The sequence below is a fragment of the Carya illinoinensis genome, chromosome 8 (genome assembly GCF_018687715.1).
Source record: "Carya illinoinensis cultivar Pawnee chromosome 8, C.illinoinensisPawnee_v1, whole genome shotgun sequence".
In the NCBI taxonomy this organism is placed as follows: Eukaryota; Viridiplantae; Streptophyta; class Magnoliopsida; order Fagales; family Juglandaceae; genus Carya; species Carya illinoinensis.
The window spans coordinates 8,742,833-8,770,026 of NC_056759.1; the positions used below are offsets into that span (position 1 = coordinate 8,742,833).

General features: G+C 31.8%; 2 protein-coding genes across 7 annotated transcripts; both read right to left on the reverse strand.

Annotated features, from left to right (window-relative positions):
• Positions 1 to 12,247: 12,247 nt before the first annotated feature.
• On the reverse strand, positions 12,248 to 16,307 carry LOC122317901 (probable serine/threonine-protein kinase PIX13). The gene is made up of 6 exons (XM_043134973.1): positions 16,013 to 16,307; positions 15,326 to 15,666; positions 14,601 to 14,736; positions 14,210 to 14,346; positions 13,982 to 14,105; positions 12,248 to 12,909 (listed from the first exon to the last, which is right to left on the reverse strand). The coding sequence occupies exons 1-6, from the start codon at positions 16,083 to 16,085 to the stop codon at positions 12,461 to 12,463; spliced, it is 1,260 nt and encodes a 419-aa protein (XP_042990907.1). The 5' UTR covers positions 16,086 to 16,307; the 3' UTR covers positions 12,248 to 12,460.
• Positions 16,308 to 20,949: 4,642 nt separating this feature from the next.
• On the reverse strand, positions 20,950 to 26,839 carry LOC122318260 (probable serine/threonine-protein kinase PBL21). Of its 6 annotated transcripts, none has more exons than XR_006244776.1 (7): positions 25,917 to 26,838; positions 25,453 to 25,736; positions 24,792 to 24,981; positions 23,413 to 23,804; positions 22,729 to 23,075; positions 21,474 to 21,524; positions 20,950 to 21,364 (listed from the first exon to the last, which is right to left on the reverse strand). XR_006244776.1 is itself a non-coding variant. In XM_043135475.1 (7 exons), exons 1-6 carry the CDS (start codon positions 26,017 to 26,019, stop codon positions 22,767 to 22,769), a joined length of 1,209 nt encoding a protein of 402 aa, XP_042991409.1. In that variant the 5' UTR covers positions 26,020 to 26,839; the 3' UTR covers positions 20,950 to 21,524; positions 22,729 to 22,766. The 6 variants fall into 6 exon arrangements, 5 of the variants coding, with proteins under 5 accessions (XP_042991409.1, XP_042991406.1, XP_042991410.1 ...); XM_043135475.1 differs by having other exon boundaries at positions 20,950 to 21,524; positions 25,453 to 25,631; positions 25,701 to 25,736; positions 25,917 to 26,839; XM_043135472.1 differs by having other exon boundaries at positions 20,950 to 21,524; positions 25,917 to 26,837.
• Positions 26,840 to 27,194: the final 355 nt, after the last annotated feature.

Sequence of the window (27,194 nt, forward strand, 5' to 3'; positions counted from 1 at the left end):
TGTGAATCAACGCGGACAATACACATACTTGTACATGTTTGAAATTACAATAGAAAATATAATTTATAACTTTAAGATTTATAACTTATAAAGTAAAAAACTTTATTATTAAAAATTTATTTATTGTTTGATATGGGTTGCAATATGTGATACGATCTATGAATTTAATATGAACACGACACGAAATTAACAGGTTTGGGTTTGATATTAACGAGTTCGAGTTTGATATTAACGGGTTCGAGTTTCATATTAACAGATTCGAATCAAAACGGATTAACCTATTAATACATGACTTATAAACGAGTCAATAACAGGTCAACTTGTTTAACACGAAATCAACTTATTTTGACTGGTTTAAAATTTATTTTAAAATTAAGATTTTATTATTGTTAAGTTGTACTCTTGATATTTTTCATTATGCTTATGTTTTTATTATCTTTATTATTAGGATTGTAATTTTAGACATATGCTCATATTTATTATTGTATAGTTTGTAATATTGTTTTTTATATATTAAAATTTGAAGAATATTGATATATATTTCTTAAGATATTGTGATTATTAATAAATATATATCATAACTTTTATGTGAAATTATATTAATCAGGTCAAATAAGTTATGCATTTTAGTTAAACTCATTTACATTAAACAAACGGGTTTAAATGAGTCGTGTCATATTAATATATTTCTAATTAATTATTAAACGGGCTAAATCAGGTGACAAAACACAATCCGTTATCTAAATAAGTTGGATTAGGGTTTGAAAGTTTAACACGTTTAACTTAATAGGTTAGGTTCTGATTGACATATATAATCGAATGTTCATTACTTGACACAACATGAAAACACGACCACAACTGTTTGGTAACTATATGTTTAAAATCCTTTTAAACATGTTACGTTTATTTGGAAACAAATTAAAAAAATACTTTCGGACGTAGAAATTACAATTATTTGAATATTTAAAGATTATGAATATATACTTGAAAGTTTGAAAGTTATAATTATTTTAAAATTATATGTGTATTTTCATCCATTAACAGTCTTTTTAAAATTTGAATTACGTTCTGCATTATTTGAAAAAATGTACTTTTTAGTTTATTTGATATTAAAAGTGTTTTAATATATAACATCAAAATAACTTAATTTTTTCATTAAAATGCTTTTAAAACTATTTAAGTATTTTTAAAACTCATACCGTAATCTCAAATAGATCCTTAGACTTATTTATTTGACTTCATTGTACGAGATTAAGGGCTTGTTGAGATATTATGAATATTTTAAAATGTTTACAAGGTAGTTTATAAATAATATTAAAATAATTTGATAAGAGTAATGAAATAATATTGAAATTATCTAAAAACACTTATGTTCCCAAACGAAACCTAAAAATCGAATTAGAATTCAATTGCGTTTGATTATTGAATCAAATTTAATTTATTTCAAATCAATTATAGATTGGACTTTTTTTTTTTTAACTTTTCATAAAAAATTTAAATTTATCTTAACTTATTTCATACATTTCAACCTAAATAGATAAATTTATCTAAATTTAAAAAAATTAAACTTATTTTAATAAGATTCATAAAATATTATTATTTATAATTTATCTCAACATCTAAACGTAATTTTAAAGAGACAATAAAGGCTTGTTTAGGAGACAGCAAGTGATAGATTTGACGAGCAGCAAGCACCACTTGAGACGCAAGCCCCTTTCAAAGAAGGCCGTTGTGCACACTGCACGAGCCTAACCTCGCTCAAGATGGCCGGGGGAATAACAGAGTGTAAGCATCCAATCTAACCAGGGATTACAAAGTAGCTCTACAAGTTTTGCAGTCACCTGTTTTGACCGTGTAGGATATTACAATTACCCTAATCCAAAACAAAATATCATATAAGCTATACTACTGACATGTATGGCTTTGTCCTACAATCTTCCTTTGCCTCCAAATAGCACAAGTTGAATTCAAATATGGACAATGAGTTCATACGTTGACTAAGAATATGACTTATAAAACATGTTATGTCAATGAATATGACTAAGAATTATAAGATTTAAGATTGATAATAATATTACTCGTTAAGAAATGAATCACCTATTTGCTGATTTTGAAAACTTAGTAGATAGTCTTATATAAAATATTTCACCTTTTTTTATGCAGACATAACAATTTTGACTAATATAAAATATAATTAAAAGATAAAACATATCAAACTCATATGTAATAAAGATTACTAATCATGTAAGAATAATTTTAATTGACATAATATTGTTATTAATGTCGTATTTCATACACATAGGTTAAGTTCCAGCAACTCGGGCTGGGATCTTTTTACCTGCAATCACAAAGACAAAGGTGGGCTTGGTGATGGTCTAAAGAGCCTCCGATACTAAAGTTAGTATTTCATCTGAGAGAATTGTAAGAGAATGATAGTGTTCAAAGAGAATTCTTCATACCTAAAGCATGTCTTTTATATGAGGTTTTGGGAGACATTCTGTACCTTAGGTCAGGGCCAACGTTATGCCCATAGTTGCTCCAGTCATGGCCTATAATGCGACGTGTCTAAGGTGATGCTATTAATGCGGTGTGGCTACCTAAGTGACGTCTTGACGGTAGGTAATCGATGCGGTTACTTCTAGTTCTTATCGTTAGAGAATGGAGGGTATGGTAAAATCGTAACAATAAAATACGACCCTAATCGAAATGCATATATTTGTCTCATATACTATAGGGATGGTGAGAAAAGATATATTTTACATCCCAAATGGGCTATAATTGAAGGTGCCATTATTTATGGTACAAATGTTCCTATAAAAATGAAAAATGCCCTACATTTGAGAGCGGTTTGAACTATTGATTTATGTAATTAGAAGTAACCAACTAGGTTTACAATGAAACCCAGAAATCGATCACTAATCCAATTTGAGTACCTTTACAAGATAAACCTTAATAGAAACTTGAAGAGGTTTTTAGTATTCTCCATTCACTTAACAATGCAGATCTTTTAATATTAGGTCTCACAGGTAGGCATTAGGGTTGACGCGTCACATCTACCCCCCGACTAGTTTCTCGTGCAACATATCCTCTTTCTGTTAACACAGTTTGTGGGCCAAACTCTTTTGATAATTCCTAGACCGTAAGAGGGTGAGATCTGAGCCAAAATGGGCTTCAATGTCTTGCCCAGACCCAACCCAATGGATTGAGAGGGGAATTACCCTTCCAATTGTATTAAAATGTAAATACTAAATATCCGTTATATGAGAATACCTAAATAATCACTCTCCAAGAAGAGGTAGTAGTCGATTATTTTGCTTTTATAAGCATGCATTGAAGTAGGTTCTTAATATTCATTGAAAATAGACTCTCAAGGGCTTCTAATAACATGACCCAAAGCCATGTGGCCTACACGCGTGTCACCGCCAGTAACTCCCTCTCGTCGGCGATTCGTCACAGTTCTCGATTGCTATACTATATTTTCGTTTTCCCTAATCAATGATCGAGTGAAAGTGGATGTAATAGTTCATTCCAATAGTCCAGACCAACATGTTACAACACAAGCCTTTGTACTACGGTTTCTAGCTGCAGTTTAATAATCTATTCATCAGATTATTTTAAAACTGTCACTTAGCAGTCTTCCCTTGTGGGAATTGGGTGAGAATTAACATTTTCGCTCCGATCACTCTTTTTTTTTTTTTAACTTTTGTATTATAATATGTGTTGGTTTTAGAAAGATTACAAGAGACTCCCACCTTATTAAATTTGTATCTTATAACTGTTAGTTTATTTATAAATATTCTATTTGCTGAGAAAAAAAAATAACATGACTCAAAGTTAAATATGGACAATAAATTCATGAGAGTTGTATCTTACATTAATTATAATAATCTTTATATCCGGCAGATGATCATCATGCATCTGTCCAGACTTTTATTGCATATATAATCACGCAAGCAATGTGTGTACAGAAATAGTCAACCAAAAAAACATCATTATGGTTAAGATGTTAAGGAAATGATGAAAAAGAAACGCTCACTAATTAGTAGGGCAACGAGGGCAAAGTGGATTTGCTCATTCAGTAATTGATGTATAATTTAACTAGAGAACAGCATACGACAAAAACCAGGCTCTATGTTTTGACCTGAAACAGTAGAAAATTGGGTCGAAAATCGAAATATATACACTTCCTCAATCATTTTGAGCTTATACCATGATTTGGGGATGCGGGTTCAACTAATATATAAATAAATGAAAAATCCTACTTACTATTCCTTTCACTACGCATTAGAGTAAGATTTATCATTTTTATAATTTTATTTACATATACATATTTAGATATCAATATATATATATTTAAATCAAATAATAAAAATAATAAATCACATCTTAATATATGTTGCGGTAGTATAGAGATAATAAATAATATTTTTTTTAAAAAATAAATAAAGTTAGATGGAATTTGAGAAATATTAAAGTTCGTTTAGATTTATAAATAAAATTAAATAATGTTATATAAAAATTAAAAGTTAAATAAAATATTATTATAATAATATTTTTATTTTAAAATTTTAAAAAATTAAATTATTTTTAATATTTTATATAAAAATTTTAAAAAATTATAATACTAAGATTAGTTCTAAATCATTGAGCATCCACATTGGTCTATGCATATACATATACAAAGTCATATTTGCATAATATGAGTTTAAATCTATCTATATTAAATTATGCATCTTTAAATATTTGCATAGCTATGAACAGTACATTTACATGTTTAAAGATCTACTATTCACTCTCCAAAACATATTTTACTCGTTCTTTCTCTCTCCTCCCACTCTCTTTCTACATATTTTATCTTTACATATTTTACTATATATTTTACTCATTCACTCTTAAAAAATATTTTATATATTTGAAGATCAAACCCATACACATCTCTCTCTCTCACAAGTTTTAAGTACATGTATTGGGTATTAATAGAATTTCTTTAAGTGATAATTATATATTAATCCAATATATAGAAATTACAAACTTTTAAAAAAAAGTAAAAAAATAATAAAATGATAATATTTTATTATAAATTTATATAAACTAACGTGAGAGTTTCACTTATATAATAAATTGAATCTTTAAAATATATGATTTTGTATATGCATATGTATAAATCAATATGGATGCTAAACGAGTTCAGAGAAGGTTAATCAAGCAATTTGGGGTAATGTCAGTGGAGAGTAATGATGGTGGGGACGACCAAGTCATTGGGGGGAGAGATTCTAGACGAGGGTTAGAGTTGGCATTTTGGGGGTGCCCCCTGGAGAGCTTAAACTTAAAGACCCATTTAATATTTATCGTCATAATTGTCACTCTACTGCGCTCATCATCACGCTCGGCGACACGCCTCGATCATACAAAACTGCCGCACTCCAAATGGAAGTAAGCATTTATTTGCCCGCATGCTCCGATTTAATCCTTAAAGCTTCTATATGAATATTAAAATGTTATTTATTATTTTTATATTACACATTAAAATATTATTTATTATTTTTATTATTTTATTTAAATATACGTGTTGAATGTTTTTTTATTTGTTTTTCTCTTGTGATAAAATCTATAGTTTATATAAAAAATTTGAAAAACCTAAATTTACTTTACTTTAAGAGCCGATTTTTGTCACAGGTCACGAAAGATTTACTAGGGTTATCAAATGTGTCAATGCCTGGTGGATTATAAGGTAAATGATTAATTTATCACTTTCTTATAACATCATATTAAATGAATAGTGATTTTATAAAGTTAAAAATACTTTTTTTTTTTTAAAATGACGTTACTATTTATGTAATGTAATGTCCTAAATTTTCTCCTTTTAATTCAAAACTTATTTAGGGTTACAAAGATGACATGAGATAAAAATTAAAAGTTTGAATAAAATGTTATTAAAATATAATTTTTTAATATAATTTTTATTTAAAAATTTAAAAAATAAATATAAGAGAAGGAGAGTAGAAATAGTCCACAGCTTCACGGTAGGAATTAAGACAAGTTTGATCGAACATGCAACTACGCAGGATGAGACTTCTGCGACTTTGAAGTTTGAGGTTGGGGATTCGGTGGTTTTGAAGTTCCGGCCGGGGGAAGGGGGGGTTGGTCCTGACTCCTTGGTGGGTGGAGTTGAGGGCCCACGGAGATCACTGTAGAGTAGCAGGCGGAATAATGAAGAAGGTAGACCAAGCTAGCACAACTGCACTGCTTTAATTATTTGATGCAGATGTCTCTTATGATAATAACTCCGCAGATGGTATGTTTTTTTTGTAGACGACATATTTACCAACTTTGGGAATTTTTGTTTGTGTTCCATTCAACCCTTACCTGCTTTTTTGTTCTTTCTAAACCTGCTCTTTTGTTCTTTCTAAAAACTCTATACACGAGAAAGATAATTGTTAAGTGGATTCTGAAATTGTCTACAAAACTCTCAATTTCAACCGTAAGAATGTTTGTCAACAACAAATTTGTCAATAATTTTAAAATAGTAGGAAAAATATTTGAGTTATAATATTTTATTAGATTTTAAAAAATAAGAGAGAAAAAATTAGATAAAAATATTAAAATATTATTTTTTAATATTATTTTTATTTTAAGATTTGAAAAGGTTAAATTATTTTTTGTATTGTTTTTGAAAGTTTGAGAAAACTATAATGACTAACTAATAATTAAATGAAAAAAATTAAAGATTTAAAATTAAAAAGTATCTATATTTATATTTCTGTTTAAATTATATTTTGAAAAGAAATGAGATGAGATAAGATAGGATGAGATGAAATCATCCCATCTTCCAAACAAGCCTTGAGTGTAATTATAGTCATTTTAAAGAAGATAAATCATATTTATAGTTTTATAATATTTAAATTTCACGCATTCTTTTTTTAAAAGGTGGGTAAATCTATGATTCATATAAAAAATTACTTTTTAATGATATACTAAACATTTTTTAAAGGAAATGCTCGAGAATTGTTTACTTTAGGATTATATATAGCATTACTCCTTAAAGAAATATGTTGAATGAAACAATTTTATAATTTTAAATAGTACAAATTCAAGTGCACACGAATCATTAGATTTTGAAATCGTTTTATCTTATCTTATCATTACAACTTTCTCAAATTTCTATACAAATATAATAAACAATTCAACTTTTTCAAAATTCAAAACAATAATAATTTTAAAAAATAATATTTTAGTAATATTTTATTCAACTTTCATCTAAAACCTTCTCATCTTATTTCTGAATCCAAACCAACTAGCTCAACAATTTATTTACATTTCTCTATAACCTACTTTATAGTATTTGCTTTAAAGATAAAAGAATAATACAAATAGAAAGGTTGAAGAAAATCTAATGGTCGAGGTCCTGTATGACTCTTCTACTACTCTTCTCAACAATTTATTTACATTTCTCTATAACCTACTTTATAGTATTTGCTTTAAAGATAAAAGAATAATACAAATAGAAAGGTTGAAGAAAAGCTAATGGTCGAGGTCCTGTATGACTCTTCTACTACTCTTCTCCACCAGCCCCCCCCAAAAAAAATTTATACCAACGGTAGATAATTTTTTTCTCCATAAAATCACCAATCAGGCTATTACTCTCGGCATTGATTTACATATCATAGATGCCAAATCAAAAAAATATATATATCAACGGTAGATAATTTTTTTCTCCATAAAATCACCAATCAGGCTATTACTCTCGGCATTTATTTACATATCATAGATGCCAAATCAAGTATGTGGGGGGGAGTGGGGGTTTGAGTGGGACAAAATATAGCCGTTTAGTTCTAGTTAGATTACTTAGGGAGGGAATGATTAATTTTATAGCTTCAAATATGCTTTACAATTTATAATTTAAATTATTAAATATTTAAACTTTTTTGATTTATATCTATGAATGAATCGCATTATATATATATGTTATATTTGGATACACTTGCACATCCAGAGCCTTGTGAGTGATTAGCAACATGTTTAGATAATGAGATGAAATAATAATTATGTGAATAATAATAAATGGTTTACATTAAGACGTTTTATTAGTTTTTGAGAAAAAATCAAGAAAATAAAAATATTATAAAATCAAAATATCATCTGAATGTAATTTTTTTAATATAATTTTTGTTTTAAAAATTAAAAATTTTGTATTATTTTTTTGTATTTTATTTGGAAGTTTTGAAAAATTATAATGATTAAATAATAATTAGATAAAAAGTTAAAAATTGAAAAATATTTTATATTTGAGTAATATTTGAAAATAAAATTATAAAAAATTTTCAGATGAGACTCACCTCATCTAAGTGTTTAAACAATATGGCCTAAGTAATTTATTACATCATCAATGCACACCAATCTTATTACATGCCGTATATGGACTTCCTTGAAAATTGGATACATAGGCTTTTAGCGGAATATGATTTAAGGAGTGTCCACGCGGATTAATTGAACCATAATTCAAAATGAAATAATTACATTTATTGAATAATCAAGTGGTGGGGTTGAGCAATTACTCATAACTCTCCACTAATTCAAGTTTCTTACTTATCTCCTTTGTAAGTTTTTAGTGCATATGTAAAGAAAAATAAAATTAATGCTATCTACTAACTGTCGTGAAGTGTGTAAACGATATATAAGCGTTATATAATTATTTAAAAAAAATAAGATTTATTATTAAAAAATTAATTTTTTTATTTAAATCTAATATTTATTTATTTTTAAGTAATTACGTGATACTTACTCACTTTTAACTACAAATATCATATCTCAAACAATAAACATCTTCTATCTCTTCAACCATTTCTAAAACGGTCGTTGTAGGTTCTTGAATTTGAAGCGTAAAGATCGTTGAAGAGACTAGTAAAATTCTACATTATTTTTTAGATAATTAAAGAAGAATATCCATGATATCATGCATGCACCTAGAAGTGTGAACCCAATCGATCAGGATTGAGAACATCGAGCTATGAGATGTTGGGATTCACTCGCACATTATAGATGCAGTGCATACAGGGCAGAAAAGATATCGATGCAATTGATCTGCATGCATGCTTGAATCTTAACCAAGACCAAGACCAAGACATCAAAGTTCAAACTCGTCATGATCATTGATCATGTGATATTGATTAAAGCCCAACTGACCTGCCGGGTGAAGCTTCTCGATCGCACATTCATCACGCCCTCCCATTAATTGTTTGAGCAGCCGCGCGGGGTCCATTAATGTGGAATATCATGTCACGTACATTTAATATATATATATTATATAGGTAGAATTAAATCATGCGTGGAGCATGCACCAGCCGTACTACAAACGAATTTATATATAGCTTTCCCGGATCATCAGCGTGCAGCTCCTGGAATCATGTTTCTTAATTACGTTTACCGCATTAATTTTAATTATTAAGCTTCGACTTGCTCATCTCTTACCAGCAGCTTGATCATTCATATTGCCTTCACGCTAAGAAAAAAATAATGAAATTTATAGTTATAAAATACATAAATATTATATAATTCTTTTAAAAAAATATGATCATAAATATGATATCTATTTTAAAAGAACTAATTTTTTAATAATAGTTTTTAATAATGAAAATCACCATTCTTCAAAAGGATTATGTATCACTTATATACTCCACGAATATTGTATCTAACATTACTCATTTTTAAGTAATATATAACTTATTAAAATAATTATAAATGATTAAATTTATCTCTTTATATCAACTTTGGAAATAAATAATAATTTTACATAATATTAAAATAGACATCCAGTCGTACTTATTTATAAATAAGAGTCTAACTCATGGTAAATGAGACAAGTGAAAACTTCATAATATTCAAATAAGAGAAATACTTTTTGCAGTCGGGAGATGCAGTCCAGTCGACTGTAAAAAAAAAATTAATACGGGACCTACATGAAAAAAAAAATTATTTTTATAACTTTTTATAATTCATATAGGTCCCCTTGAATATAAAAAAAAAAATTTATAATTTTTTTTTATTTATTTCGTACAGCCGACTGCACGCCGACTGCATGTGGCGACTGTATGTAGCAAAGCTGTTCAAATAAACACCATGATTGGTATGAGATGTTTGAAGTTTTTCCCACCATTATCCGGGTCTTGTAGTCTCTACTAGGATTAGGAGATAGATAGAGCTTAATAGGCAAAACATTTTCTTGCACCGAAGTTAATCGATTTCAGTAACATAAATTAATGCATAGATAGCTAAAACAAGAAAAAGGAAAAATGAAAACAAAAAGTCCATATGGGAAAATGAGATAATAATAATTTAAGAATAATACTAAATATAATAGAGGAATGCACGGGTATCGCACAATTCTTTTGAAAGAATGAAATTTATCATTAAAAAATTAATTATTATTATTTTTTTATAGATTCTGTATTTACTAATTTTTTTAAAATAATCAGTAACACTTATGCACTTCACGACTGTAAATTTCATTCCTCATAATTTGACTTGAATTCATAGCACGATGACCATATTTAAAACCTGTGGCTCTTATCTTTCTTTATTTTTAAAATGAGAAATGACAAAATCACGGGAAGGGCGCACATGAAACAAATACGAAAGGCATTTTATTTTCTTTTGATAGGAGCTTTTAATTATGGCTAATTGTTATGACTAAATATAAAAATGTCTATCTAATCTATCTTATTATTAAAAAAAATTGGTTAGTAAATTGTTAGAAATGTCACACCAACACCAATGACAGTTCAACACGTGTCATTTAACAAGATTTGTACGTATCCTTTGACAAACCATGTGTGAATGATGTGTATAAGATATTAGAGAAACTTAATTCAAATAATGTAAAAATACTTAATTTGAAAAGAAAATAATTAAAAAGGCAAAAAGCCGAAGCTAGGTGAAGAAATCTTTAGGAAAGAGTATGCACATGCATTTCATGGGTCACGTTGGGCTAACCATTGGATTGAGTTCACCAAAACAGAATTATTTTGGTGAAGGTTAGAACGTAGGATCTGATCTTCCATTTTACGTATCATTTAGCACCCAAACGGCACGTACTTTACTATATATTTATCTATATGTATATGGAGTATGGTTTTAAATATTTCTGTAGTTCTTTTGATTATTACGAACAAAATATAGTGTTTTATATATTAAAAAAAATTATAAATAGGTAATTACAATGAAATATACAACTAAGTTTATAGAAAAATTGATACGTTTTGAGGGCAACTTAACCCACCATAAATGTTCAAAGACACTTACTAAGAAAGTTTTAAACTTTGATAACTTACAAGTTTTTGTTTTTTTTTTTTTCAATATCGTATTTCCTTTCTAATTGTTCTATTTGCTTATCAACAATAGCATGAAAAATAATTCTATTTGCAAATGTTAGAAATATTATGTCAAAATACACAACAGAAGTGATACTATCTTGTCGGAAATATTTTGAATCTAGTGTGGTTGTTCTACAAATTTTCCGTCGTCGTTGTTGTTCGTCCGAAATCCTCTCGTATCGATAGTGGAGTGTGTTACGTGATAATACGAAAACAATACTCACAAATTCCACAGCCTAGATGTCAAGACTAGAGATAATTCTTTTGAGAGAGATCATTTTCTCTTTTTGTTCCATACACTTCTCATCCAAATTAAAAGAGCAGAGGCTATTAACCCCTAACTAGATCCAAGTGTAACCCTTAGCTGGCTATTAAGGGTCAACCATCAAAACTCATTAATTGGCTTGAGAGCCACTTCATAACTCCCAAGAGAAGGGAAATGAGTGTCCACAATGAGTGCCACTTTCTTACATAAAGCTTTTACACTATATATTATCTACGTAACATAATTTAATTTGAAAGATAAATCTCATAACACATTATAGTATGCCCCGCCCCTCGACCTTTTGTAGCAGTGAAATTAACACAGCCCAAAGCCGAGGGTGCTTTTTTATCTGCACATACTAATTGCTAGCTGACGAAAGTTAGTCTGGCCTCTAAAGAAGATAAGGGCTGTGAAGGATTAGATTCAAATGGGAGATGTTTTTAAAGTTTGAAATACCCTTGCATGTAGTTCTTTGAGGATGAAGTTGTAATGTATTTAACTGCATTTTCTGTAATCTCTTGTGATTTTTATTATCTTTACACAAGAATAAAAACTCAAAGCTGCATGCTATATTACTAAGTCCCCCCTCAAAAAAAAAAAAAACAAAGAGAAGTACAAGTGCTAAATAATCTGTAAAAGTAATGTTAGATACAATGCATGAGTCGTACAAACGCGACTTTTGAAAAATAGTGGGGTCTATTATCAAAATAAATCTTATATTTATTTACTTTTTTTCAAAAAAAATGCACGACGCTTATCCACTTTATAATTGCAAATATCAATTCTCATATGTAACCCATGGACTAACTAGCTAGAGATGATAAGCTCATGATCTAGTACCTCCACCACCGTAAACGCCTGCATGCTTTTGGTGAATGGGAGAGCGAAGGTGATGGTTGTTGGTCTGTTCCTGATCTTGGTGTCTGTTGTGCTTTGAGGTGGCAGTTTTTTTCTCTTTTGCTGTCATCTCAATTGCGCTGATCTTTATCAATTCCTCCAATACTTCTTCCATGGATGGACGATGTTTGGGGTCTGATGCCAGACATTTTTGTATTAGTTGCGCTGCTTGGAATGCAGCTTCAAGTGGGTAATATTCGCATAGCTTTGCGTCCATTATTTTCTTGAGTTTCTTCTTCTCGGAGAGAGACGGTCTAGTCCATTCCACCAAGTTCGCCAAACCATTGGCTCTATGTGGGTCGAGAGCCCGTTCGCCCGTAATCATTTCCAGCAGCACCACTCCAAATCCGTACACATCACTCTTTACGTACAAATGACCTGTTAGTAGTGTGAAATGTTAGAAAATTGATTTTAAATGGGTTGAATTTGTTTTTATTTAAAAAAAAAATTTTAACATAAACTCACACATCATACATTATATTTTTTATTTTATTTTTATTTTTTTAATTAAATATTTAGTATATAAATAATGAGTAGAAAATTTTAATTAATTTATAAAAAATAAACCTAAAAATAAATAAAAAAATAAAAAAAATATAATATATAATTTTTGAAAATAATGAATAACAAAACTCTTTTATTTGTTAGAGTACATGGGTAGCTGATATCAACTTGAAATTGCTTTGGAGAATGGATAGAAAAGTCAACTTATTTTTCGCTTAAAGGAATCTTGTCTATTCAATTTTTAAACAGAATATATTCAATAGAAAAATGCTGATATGTCCTCTCTACTTAACCCCTTAAAGTTACCGTTGGTCACAAACTTTTTATTATTATTGTTTTTTATTTTGTGATTAAAAAGAATGATTTTAAATATATTAATATATATATATATATTTAAAATTTTAAATATATTAAGAAAATATGAAAAAAAAAAATACAAAAAACGACAGGCAGATAAACACTGAGCGGCATAGTAGCATCACCCTATTCAATAACTTTTAACATGACCTTAGGCCAAATGCTAAAAATTGATACGTTAGTCTTCTTCACTCATTAAAGATATATTGAAATATATATATAAATATTTAGATTCAAAATCTAGAGCATATAATCAGAAATATTAAAAGAAATAATTTGTATCAGATAAAAATTCTAGACAATCTAACCATTATTAACTATAGATCAAGAAGATAAATGTTTTTTTTTATTAGAAGTAATATTCTACTGAAAATTCATTATCCATATTGAATAATGATAGGTTTACTATCCTGCTACCGCTCTTTTACTAATTTTGGTTAATAAAGTAACTATTAATAAAATTATATATATTTTTTAATTTTTACTTAATAATTAAGGAGGTTAAAAAAATACTTTAAAAAAATAAAAAAATTCAAATACACTATAAAATAATAAACAAGTAAAGCCTACGATTATCTATTAATATTACCGGTTGCGATGTATTCGGGAGCTGCATAACCATAAGTGCCCATGACACGCGTTGTCACGTGCGAGTAGCCACTAGCCGGGCCCAACTTGGCGAGCCCAAAATCTGAAAGCTTTGCATTATAGTCCTGAAAATAAGAAATTCGAAGCAAACTAGTAAGTAATGGTCTTAGAAAACTAAAGCCCACTCTGTTCAAGTGGCTTCAAGTCACAACCTGGAAAGCTCACTCACCCCATCCAGCAATATGTTCGAAGTCTTGAAATCTCGGTAGATTACTGACTTCTCTGTTGTGTGCAGGAAAAAAAGCCCTTGAGCCGCTCCTATTGCTATTTTAAGCCTCGTCAACCATGTAAGTGGTTCTGGAGCTCCTGTTGGTTCAGCATAAGAGTAAAACAAATGCAAACAGATAAATGACACATATTTTTCACCGTTGACATGTCATTGCTGATGTGGCAGGCCATGTTAGCTGTGAATAAGGACTCCGACACAGATGACACACCTTTTTAATTGCTGACATGTCATTGCTAACGTAGCAAACCATGATAGCGATGAATAAAGTATCGTCTATACCGATTTACAAATAGAATAAGAGAAAAATCTCTTTAAAAATATGAATTCTTACTTTTGAAAAGATGGTTTTCCAAGCTTCCCTTCTGCATGTATTCATAGACAAGAAGGTATTGTTTATCTTCCCAACAATAACCAAGGAGCTTAACTAGGTTGGGATGAGAGAACTTCCCCAAGAATTTCACCTCAGCCTGCACACCCACAAATACAGGTGATTATCAAATTCGATTCAAATTAACCCCAAAAGAAAAACCTTTAGGCATTGGGAAAATGCACTTTTGGGATTTTAAGGTCTAATGTAGAGCATCAAAATTCCTATGCTGATTCAACACAAACACACGGAAAGTTCCAAAAGAAAGAAATAAAAACCGCTGTAGTGGTCATGTTGCTTAGAATGGCCTATTGTTTGTGAAAATCAGGGAACTATTTCTGATTCAAAACCCACAAATTTCTATCCTCCCTTCATTGTCGGCACAAGCAAATGCAATGGAAAAGATAAAACCAAGCTGCCGGGTCAATGTTTCAAAGAATCGGTCAAGCTCCACCCAAAAAGTTACTCTTGGAAATTTCACAAATACAGAAGAATCTGTCCCGGTGGGCCTCCCAATTATTGGTTGGCATGGAAGGAAATTAGAAAAAATAATGAATTTAAATGTACGCTCGAAGTCCCTTCTTATGAATTGACCCAACTCTAGGAATTGAAATTAGACTGTGTGGTATTTTTTATTCAATTTCCGAGTCAATGGTATTGAAACAGGAAACGCACACAGTTAAACTTACCAGCCATTCTTGCAACCCTTGGCCCTGGGGGCTATCGGGGTTCGATTTCTTTACGGCAACCGCTAGTCCGACGCCGACCTTGGACGGCGCGTACGTGTTTTCGTCGACCCAACCCTTGAAAACCCTTCCAAACCCTCCCTCGCCTAGCACCGTATCCGGTCTGAAATTTCGTGTTGCACTCCTCAGCTCGGCCAGAGTGAACACTTTCAGATTGGGCGTTATGACCCTTCCGGATGCCTGAGCCGTTTCACCGAAGGTTCTTTCCACGACGTTGCTGTTTTGGGTCTCATTGCTGTTGCTTTGTGTCGTATCACTTTGTTTGCCAATATTTTTTGATGTTTCTGCATCATGACATGATCAAAGGGAAAAACCATGCCTTAAATTAATAACAAGGTTACTTTAAAAAGCTACCTCCAACTGTCTATATATGATGTTCATGTCGCATGAACATAATATATAACTTCCGAAACAACAAAATAGACAAGGCAGACAGCCTAGAGATCAGATCAAAAATAAAAACACAAGAGCTAAGCCCGACTTTGATCAGTTTGTTTTAATAATCTTTGACTTGGGTTTTCTTGGCAGCCCCAAAGAAAGCCAGGAATCCCAGAGAAGATAGAAGGAAGGATGAAGGAGAAAGCTAGCTAGGGATAATAGATTGGTGCACGGGGATAAGGATATACGTACGATATGGGGTTGAAGATTTGGTGGTGCTTGGAGTACTGTGGTTGTTTACCGGAGCTCCAAAGCAGTTTCCCATGACGATTACTCTCTTTTTTGTGGCTTCAAGTCTATCTCAATGCAGAAATATATATATTTTTATGAAGTTTTCCGTGGTCTCCAAGTTGGTTCCCCTAAAGAAGAAAGAGCGAAGAAGGAGCCAAGCTGACAGAGTGTAGCGACTTGGACCTTTTCATCATTGGATCGCTAATCGCTTCTCTCTCTCTCTCTCTCTCTCTCTCTCTCTCTCTCTCGTTTATGTCGTTTACTATCATGCCCACCGCGTTTTATAGCCCTTCTCGCCCTACAACTTTTACCATTTATCAAGGAGCGAGCAAATATAACTAACGAGACTTGTTAGGTACAATCAATTTGATGCACCAAACTGCGTACCACCATTTTATTAAATGGATGCATTACATGTTAGTATGTGTGCGACTTCGTAAGCAAACTTACTTACAAGAAGAAATTTTCATAATTATAAACAGGAAAAATACAGTTACAAGTATAATTATGTACTAATCTATGCATCAATATGATGAGATTAGTTAAAAAGTAAATTTTATTAAAAATAGTGTTAATTTAAATTTTAAATATAAATAAATTGGTATTGATACACAGATTGGTAACTATACTTGTATGTAACAAAACTCCTATAAAAAAGTAAAATGTGGAAGCATAATAGAGAAAGTCAAGAAAGTCAAGCGTTAGGGGCAACCGTATTGCGACTTAAAGCATTCACATTCCATATCATAAAAGTAAAAATTCTCCAAATTTTAAGGAATACTTTATCTCAAACCGTTCCTCATCTCATTGTCTATTTTATGGTAGATGGATGGAGTTGCTATAGAGAATCCCCATATTTAGAGATCCTTTATAATTAAATTTGTAGTTAAGTTTATAAAAGAAAGTGGGAGAAAAAAGTAACAAAAAAACTTAGAAAAATATAATTTTAATAGAATAGAAAAAGAATAGATAATTTGATCTAGGACTTTTTAGAGAATTGGATCTAGGAGGTTTTTGAAATATAAGTAAAATTTAGAAAAAAAAAATTTTAAAAAATGTGATTTTTATTTAAATTATAAGAAATTTTATGAAAAATTCAATGTGAATGCTCTTATCAATTAACGCAAAGCAAAACCCCTTGTGCAATTGGGCTGATTGTTTGTATTTTTGGAAATTAGAAAAAAAAAATTAAATAAGTCTATACATGTATTTAACATTAAAGTCTATGTAAAAATAATAATATAAAAAAAAAAAAAAAACTATACTCAACTCGATCATCATTTTACAAACATATTATAAAAAGAATAAAATTTACATTAGTAAAGGGTTCGGCCTTTTATTTGTTTTGTATTTTACCGTTCATTTGTAGTCAGTCTTAGGGTGCAATATTTGTATATAATTTTTTTTTTTTCAATGATGGACTCTTTTATATATTAAAAAAAAACACACGTAATTGGACTAGCGGGAGTCCCTAGCAGTAGGAGTAGCGCAACTTTAAAAAAAGGAAAAATATACTCAGCAACCTTATACTTTTTCACACTATTAAAAAATATAAATTTACTATTTTACCCTCTTCTATTTTATACTTCAAAAATGATAGTGTGTTGGGTGTGAGGCTGCTGTGTAGCAACTCTCTTAAAAAAATGCATAAGATTTACACATCTTAAAATTATTAAATAATTAAAAAGTCAATAAAATTAATTTATCATTTTATTTTTTTAGATTTGACAATTTTATCAATGAAATCTCTCCATTAAATTTTCTGTTACAACTTTCAATACTAAAGTTTTGACTCTTTAAATGAATCTTGGAACTAAGTTTCAATTATTATATTTTGAAAATATTTTATGATTTTAAATTATTTTACTTTTTTATTTAATATTTTTTGCTTTTATAAACCTATAAAACTTATTGACTATTTTGGTCCAGTTGGGTAGGTCATGCATTTACTGGTCAATGACCTAACTTGAATATTTTTCATTGATTTGTATTTGGTGATGGAGTGCCAATATTGTTTAAATAAATAGATATATTAAGCCTTAACGAGATTAAAAAAAAAAATTTATAAATTAACGTAATTTATGACATGATGCATGCGTCATATTTAGGTCATATCAAATTATAAATTAATTTTTTATTATTTTTTATAGTCATAATATATTTCTCAAATAAAAGAGATTTTATTCAACGCACATTTAAGGCAAATTAACAGTGTGAACAAGACTTCAAAAAATACAAAAAAACAGTGTGAACAAGACTTCGAAAGAACAGTGTGAACAAGGGAAGGAGGACTTCTTATAGTACATGCATGTATACATATATACAGCCGTATCATATACATGGAGCGCCGACGTCTCTGTCAATTTCCCATGGCTGGTTTCCATTTTCCATGCACGATCACGACCTGTAAACGGAGTAAGGCATTGTTCGTGAATTCTGTGCATAGTAATATAATAGTCTTTAAATAGAAGTAAAATGAGTTAAATTAATATATTTTTTTATTAAATTTTAAAAAATGAGAAGGAAAATATTGAATAAAAATATTATAAAATTTAAAATAACTTTTTAATATAATTTTTATTTTAAAATTTTGAAAAAGTTGTATTGATTTTTATATTTTGTTTTAAGATTTATAATAGTTATAATCATTAGATAAAAAGTTAAAAGATTTAAAATTGTTTTATATTTAAATAATATTTGAAAATAATTAAATTGACACTTCGATCTATAATTAAGTCAATTTATTTATTTAACAGATAGAAATTCATAAAGAGTGCGGAAGATAACATTTTTCTAAAGCGCCTTTTTAATTATGACCCATGAATGCTGAACACATGGCGTGCTTCGAGCCATTTTGATCTAGACACATCGAGTTGGATTAGAACTCATTGATTAATTTTAATTAGTCCAAACTTTAGACACTTGATATTACGAGTGGCACACGAGTTTAGAAAATATGGGAGATGGCGTCATGGGGGGATATGACCTATAACTAACTTGTGCTGTGGACGCTTGAGTGTGACATTAATGTGAGATGAGAAATGAAAATTATAGTTGTGATTGTACAAATATTATATGATTAGTTTGAAAATAATAAATAAATATGAGATTTATATAAAAAAAATAAAATTTTTTAAAAATAATTATACGATACTTGTACATTCCACGATTGTATATATCATTATTTGTGTGAGATTATCTAAAAGTGTCAGAAAAATGTTTTAACTATAAAAAAAATCTCATAAAAATAAATTTTTAAATTAACGTGAATTGATGCAATACTTTATATTATAATTTTTTTATTATAAAATAAATTTAATATATCATATAAATTAAGTTATATTATTTTATAAAAGACAGTATGTTTCTGAAAATGTCCAGATACATCGACGTTTAGGTGGGCAGGAAAATTCTGAGATATTGAGTAGGATTGGTATTTGGTAATAAATAAATTGAAAACCTTTCACAAAAAGTCGTTGCCATGAAAGCAGCGAGCCATAAAAATGTGCTTAAATTAGTAGAGGAAGGCTAGCTGTTGTCATTCCTTGAAGCTGTACATGTGCTGGAATACATAATTTTCAAGATGGCAGTCGATATCATCTTCATAAGCTCTTAGCTTTTTATTATCACAATATTTTGATTTTACCATGTTAGATTGATTGCTATGTTGTACATCAAAAAGCTTAGTTTAATGGCAATTGTCCTTTTTATGTGGTAAACTACCCGGAAGAAGTGTTGCCGTCCTAAGATTTCTTTCCTTGTCCTTGAAATGCCACAGGCAGCCAGTGATCAACTTCAGTCTTCAGCCAACACAAGGAACAAAATCTATTGTCTCCTAGGGAAGTGAGGACAAAGTTTAAAAATAGAAACTATGTGCAGGAAGTACTGAGTAAAGCTATTGGAACATCCATACCTCTTGCCTCTCGGGGGAAAAAGACAAAATGGGTTGAATTCTCTAAATTAATATCTTCCAGTCTAAATAAAAAGAATAATGCTATCCTTACGCGCAACACACATACGGCTCGTTACGTGCTATTGTGGCAGTGCCACGTGGCCTGCCTCAAGTCTTTCATTCTCTCAAGTCTGAGTAAGAGAATGAGTACAAGTTAAATGGTTTATGTTCTCGGTTTCGATCTCCAGCTCCAATTATCTAGCAGATAACCTTCTACTGCAGATCCGATCAAATCAAATCGGTTTCTCATTCGGTCTCTTGCTCCTTTCTATCCAAGAGTCTGTAAACTTGAAATCATGTGGCACAAACCCAGCATTTGTAACCCAGATCGGTCCAAGTTTCAGTGATAAAGTGGTGTTTGGGAGAAGATGGTAGGAGCAGTTTCGAAATGAATAATGATTGGATTGAAAATAGCTGGGCAAGTCTTTCTTTTACGTTTTGATCTGTTTTTATTTTTTTTTTATGAAAAAAAAAAATTAAAGAGGCTGCCGACACAAAAAAACCTCACGTTTTTCATGAGTAATAGCAGTACTGAAATTAAAAAAAAAAAATTATTTAAAAACAATTTATAAGAAAGTGTCTCACTACACACGTTTATCTAATCAATACGACCTCCACTTAATAAATATATGATTTGTTATTCTATTTTAATGCTTAAATATGTAGATATTTAAATATAATCATAAATTTGAATTTAGAAATAAGATGAAATAGTTTTAAATGAAATATTATTTTATATTATTTTTTAATATTTAGAAAAAGTAAATTATTTATTATATTTTATTTAAAATTTTAAGAAAATTATTATCAGAAGATGAGATGAAAGCTTTCGAAATCCAAACAAGCCTAAATGGAGATGCATGATATAAGATTTTTTTGTAACATTTCTCTTTACGTAATTATTATTTAAATAATTCACATAAAAAAATCATTTAAAATGTGAACGGAAGACAACAATATAATTGCTTTTATTTTGTTCTTGGAAACATAGTTCTTTCCTTTGCTCATGATTACATTTGCAACAACGAAATGCCACAAGATAAAGTTGTCTCTCTTTTTTACGACATATGATGCTTCTGTTTTTTTTCCTATACATTGTATGCTCAAGAATCTGGACAATAGCTGAATAGCTCAAAGCGTAAGGATGAACCCATATTGTTTCCAGCAAACAATGAAGATTACAGGTTTTTCCAGCATTTGCAGCCCCCCATCCTCTTCCTCTTTTCCAACTTTCATAATATCAAAGAATCTACGGTGTAATTACTCTTGACGAAAAGGAGAACCCCTTTATCTCGAGATGACCTTATTTTCCTTCTGTTGAACTCTTCCCTTTCTCTTGTAAGTCAGCCACTGATAAGCACCTAACCATTTTTAATGATTTCAGAAGAAAAAACTACATCCTGAACACTCTGATATATACGTAAAGCATACTTTGAGATACCCATTATGCAGGTGCATATATATCATTACATTGCAAATGGATTACATTTTTTCTCCTTCAAGTTTCACAAAGTAGCAAACCTGCAAGAACACATATCAGAGAAGCACACATATCAGGATGCAGATTCCATAATCTTATCTACTTGGTATCAGAGAAGGAAACAAATTGACACATGTACTTAAAATGAGTTCAAAAATGTAGTTTATTTGCATGATAATACCAAATTCATGAATATGATTTGCAAAGATAGATACGTGTGGCAACTCTTTGTCACCCCAAAAGTAAATATCAGAATAGAAAATGAGAAAAAGACGACCACCATACACACAATACTAACCAGAGGCGGTAATTAGAATGCCATTTAGATACTAAATTAAGGGCACTTGGGCTCCTGACTAGATCTCAGTTTTTTCAAAAATGATTTAAGGAAACCTAGTCATAAGTGTCATTTTGATGCTAAACATCCCCCACAACAGTATAGCTTATAGAAGGGTAGGGCTACTTTGTGCGGTGACTCCAATGATTGCTGCCCACATTCATAGCAGAGGCACTGTATAACTGGAATCACTCGAGTGCCCACCCCTTTTCTTTCTTCCAGAAACAGCACACAACCTAGTGATAGGTGTCCAATTACCAAAGAAGACCTAACATAGTGGGTCAAAAGGTACCTAATATAAGACTATAGGGACATTGAACCGCACAGATCTAAACCATAAATGAAATGCTGCATAAGCATGCCTCACGGAGGTTAAAAAGCATACACAGAAGATTTAATGGAATGCTAGATTCACTTGTTTGGTTTATAACTACTAGGGAAACAAAGATGCTAAATGAAGATAAGGAAAAGCTAAAATACTTGCCAAAGATTTACATAAGGTATATTTTATGTTGATGATGATCATATGAATGAACATGTAACAAAAAGGCTAATGACCCTCAGGCCAGTTGGCCGCTTCACTTGCCCAAGTATGGACATTGCAGGACATCCAAAGCTCGAACCCCCTAGAAGGTTTCATTTCCCAGTTGCCTAAAAAATGTAACAAAAAGATGGCTCCTAGAATGAATATGATTATTGGACTTTAAAATAAAACAATGGAAATCAATAGCTTCTTCTGGAATTTATGGGGGTGGAAGCGGCAGGGTAGTTGCAGTGTCTCTGCAATCAATGCGAGGAGCTTCCTACTACATGCTCTGGTAAACAGCACAAATAAGCATTTTTAGTTCCTCTTTTCTTACAACATCTTGAAATTTTCAAATCCAATAGCGAGTGAGTTGGTGCCTTACAGCATCATATAATTTCAGCAGCTTCTGCCCACCGATGTTTAAACAGAAGTCGAACTTCTTCGATAATCTGATTCACAGGAAAAGATATCACTGTCTTGCTGCGAGGATGATCGAGGCAGGGAACTGCGGACTCGGCTATTATGGACTTCATAAGTATTACTCTGAGAGGACAAGTACTCAAGCGCTACAACAATATCACCAATGAGAGGGCGGAAAGTTGGCTGCTCTTGAAGACACATTGCAGTAATGGCAATTGCATGATGCAAACTACGAACAGGGAAGCGCCCTTGCAATAAAGGGTCAACTAATTGGGTAAATTTCCTTCGGTCCCTCAAAAATGGACGAGACTGCAATGCAAAAAGTGTAAATATTACGAAAACAAAATACAAGGTTATAGAAAAGAGTCACCAAAAGCTATAGCTTTGTACTTTATGGGATACACAACTCCTAAGGCAGCAAGTGCATATTTATCATCACAGAATAAGAACTGGACAATCAACCAACTCATACAGAGAGTTTAGCAGTAAATATCGATCTAGCTAGAGCAAATATCAAATTATACATGCTTCATAATTCTCGGACATGAACTTATAAAGATAATGGGAAATGAAAGTAGTGTTGTGGGGGGGGGGAGGGACTATATGACTGACATGCTACAGGGGAAAAGAGAGAGAGTTAACACACCCAGGAAACTAGGTTCTGCTCTCCCTGCTTCTTACTGCAGTCTATTGCCCTCCGGCCAGTGATCAACTCCAACAGAACCACACCAAAGCTATATATATCAGATTTAAGGGTCAACTTGCCACTCATCGCATACTCTGGGGCACAGTAACCATATGTTCCCATCACTCTGGTTGAAACATGAGTATTGTCACCAACAGGTCCCAGTTTAGCAAGCCCAAAATCCGAGAGCTTCGGATTGAAATCGTTGTCCAGCAAGATATTTGCAGATTTTAAGTCACGGTAAATAACAGGGGGATCGGCTTTGCAGTGGAGATGCTCAAGCCCCCGAGCTGCACCAACAGCAACTTTTATTCTTGTATTCCAATTCAGTGGCTCTTTGTTAGGGTCCAGATCTGAATACAGAAAACGAGTAATCAGTCCCTCCAATCAGAGTAATTAATATAAGGTGCCACCACACATGAACCAGGTTGCCAATTGTGAAATTAGTATTCAAAAACTGCATGCCCACCCAAACGGATTTTCCAGTTTTGAAAACTTTGCAGTCTATAAGTGAATTTAACAAGAAAGAGAAAAACAAATAAGCTACATGACAACAAGCTGCAATCCTCAAGGTTGTCGAGAAACAAATCCTGTTTGATTACTAACATTGATCCTTCTGCAGAAACTTTTTTAAAGCAGAGCTCATAGCAATTAAGAAAGGAATGAAAGTTTCCAAGATCGTCCAGAATCAAAATTTCCAGTAAAAGAAATAATGTCAAGTGCTGAACAACAAAGCAATAAAAGCAGACTCAATTATATATATATATATATATATATATAAAATCTCATTCTCTGGCTCTATATACACTTGAAAAACGTATAGGAAAACAAAGCCCTCATAGTTTTTGATGCAGAGGATGTTCAACTCCAGCAAAACTGTGATTTCACTTGTCACTTATCTGGAGTTCCATCTAGTTGCAACTACTAATGTCGGTTGATTAACTTCATTATTCTAGTATTATTTCTTACTTGATTTTCTCTATCTCCTTGATTATCTAATAAATAGGTATCTATATGTTGATGCACTCCATTGGAAAATAAATGAATGAATTTGATTTCTATTTAAACTTCTTTGAGACGAGGCTTCTCTTTCTTTTCTTTTGGTGGTGATATTCAATCAAGTTTCATTGTTGAACAGTGAGACTCTAGCTTAACAACCCTAGGTTATTTAGGGAGACGCCATTCAACATGGAATTCATTCATCTATTTCTCTTGACCTGCGCCACTTATTGCTTGAAGTTAAGTGCTAAGGTGGAGCTTTTCATCCAACATATGTTTTAGAAGTTAAAAGTAAGAGAATCAATTAGAAAGTGTAAAAGATGCATATCTAACATACTTACCAAAGAGATGATCTTCCAAGCTACCCATTGGCATGTACTCATAGACCAACAGTCTCTGATCCCCATCAGTGCAATACCCAATCAAAGTGACAAGATTAGAATGGTGTAACAAGCTTAACATGAGAACCTCCACAAGGAATTCCTTAAATCCCTGGACGCCATCATGATCAAGTTGTTTAATCGCAACAACCTGCACATGTAAACCAAGTGGTTTATGACAAATACAATAAACCAACTCAACTCACACCCATATTAAAAAATGCAGCAGGATGGCTGATAACAAATTTATTTCCATCCAAAGGAAATTTTGACTTAAATAACATACTTTCCATATGTTCTAAGATTCACAACCCAGCAATTAATAATACTCTACCTATCAATTTAACAAAGGCTACAATTTTTTTTTTTTAATACGTGAAAAGAGCTATATAACTCGAAAGAGAGTGTATTTCACCCAACTGTTTCATATTCCTTATTTTGAGCAAGTAAGGTTCTTAACATTAAAAATTGTTGCTCTTCGTATCTTACCCAAGCAATTTAAACTAAATATTGAAATCCATTTCCCCTAAATTCTTATATTTCTGTGCAAGCAAATGCAAATTCCATAATATCCAGATAATAACACACATGTTGGCATGTTGTAAATAGAACCAGAGCTTGCCTCTCCCGTCTCAAGGCGGCCCTTGTAAACCCTTCCAAAACCCCCTTCCCCTATCAGATTCACCTCCCTAAAACCTCTCGTGGCTGCTGCTAGCTCACGAAACGTAAAACTGCGCGCCCCACTGCTTCTCGTGCTGTTGCCCTTAGTATCATTCAAAGTCGCCTTCCCTTTCCCATTCACTGAAACATTAAAGACCCGAATCAACTCCCAGCATTCGCACGATTTAGCTGTGGATCGGATTCCCTTACCGTTATCGCCTGACTCCTCCTTTCCCCTCCCACTACCTGCATATCCATATCCCAGAAAAAAATACATTATCAAATTGTTTCTGTTAAATATAATTCAATAGAATGCACCTATAAAAAAAATTCAATAGAATACGATAAAATCAAATTTATTAATAAAACAAGTCTGAAGGAAGCACGGAAATTCCAATCTTTAGCTACACAGATACACATGCAGACCTGCCGAATCAGCAGAGTGCCGAGAACCGGATCGCGTGCCATTCTCAATTTCAATCCTGCGCACACCTTTTCCTCCAGGACTGAAGCAAGAAAAACAAACCATTCTCTCCCCCTCCCCCTCCCCCTCCCCTTCTCTCTCTAATGCACACAGAAACCAGTAAGAGAAAATGCTAAGATCAACGGTGAACCACCAACCGAAACAAATTTGTCATCCCACTCACCCATCTCAAATTCCCAGAACATAACGTGCTTTGAGAGGAGGTGGGGATAAGCAAAGAAAGCAACACACCCTAACCCTATTCAAAGACATAAAAGCTCTTTTCGAACCCGGGAGATCAAGAAGCCCCTCAACCAAATAAAAATAATAGAATTAAAAAAAAATAGCCAATAAATCCAAGCCCAAAGTAAAATATCTTTCAAAAATAGAACAAAAACAGACAGACAGACAGACAGACAGAGCAAATAAATTTTACGAAAATAAAACGACCCAAGAAGAAAGTCCTAGAACCGTCGGCTTGGCAAATGACGCTAGGAAAACGCGAAAAGAAAAACACGGAGAAAAAACGAAACTAAAATTACGCGGACAAGGCAAAAAGAAAAATGTGTGTTGTTCCTTGCCGCAAAATTTACAGACAGAGAAACACAGATAGACGGAGAAATAGAGCGCGACAAATTTAGCGGCACAGTTTGCGGCGACTGTAATAATAGCTGGATTTTACCCTTTGATTTATGCCTCTCCTCTTTCGCTTTCGGAAAATGTGGACCTGAATATTTGTATATTTTTATAATTTTTATTTTTTAAGTGCTGAATTCCTTTGCTTTCCTTCTCTGCTCGTGTGATCATAATTACCAGTAAGCATCGATGTTTATGCTTGATTTTTGACCTGTCGCTCTCGCCGCCCCGCTCACTCTGATATCTTTCTTGCCGTTCCCTTTCCTCTTCCTTTTAATTATCTTTCTGCTGCATTTAAACGTTACGGTCCCCTGCTGGCAGGTGAGGTTACAGTTTTGACCTCGGCCGTGAGCTGTTTCTTACTAGGTTTGACACTGACATTTCGGATCCATCACCCAAACCGAACTGACTCAGCTTTATGCGACCCACGTTGGATCCGTTTATCTTTTTATTGTCAACGGCTTCGATTCGAGCGACGTTCTGTTCCTTCCCGCCTGTCATACTTTGGCGGCTGACGTCGCAAAATGACAGAATTGAAACCCAAGAGCCACGCAACGTTCGACGGCCACTCGCTTTTACATTCTTGGCTCGTTTAAACACGTATA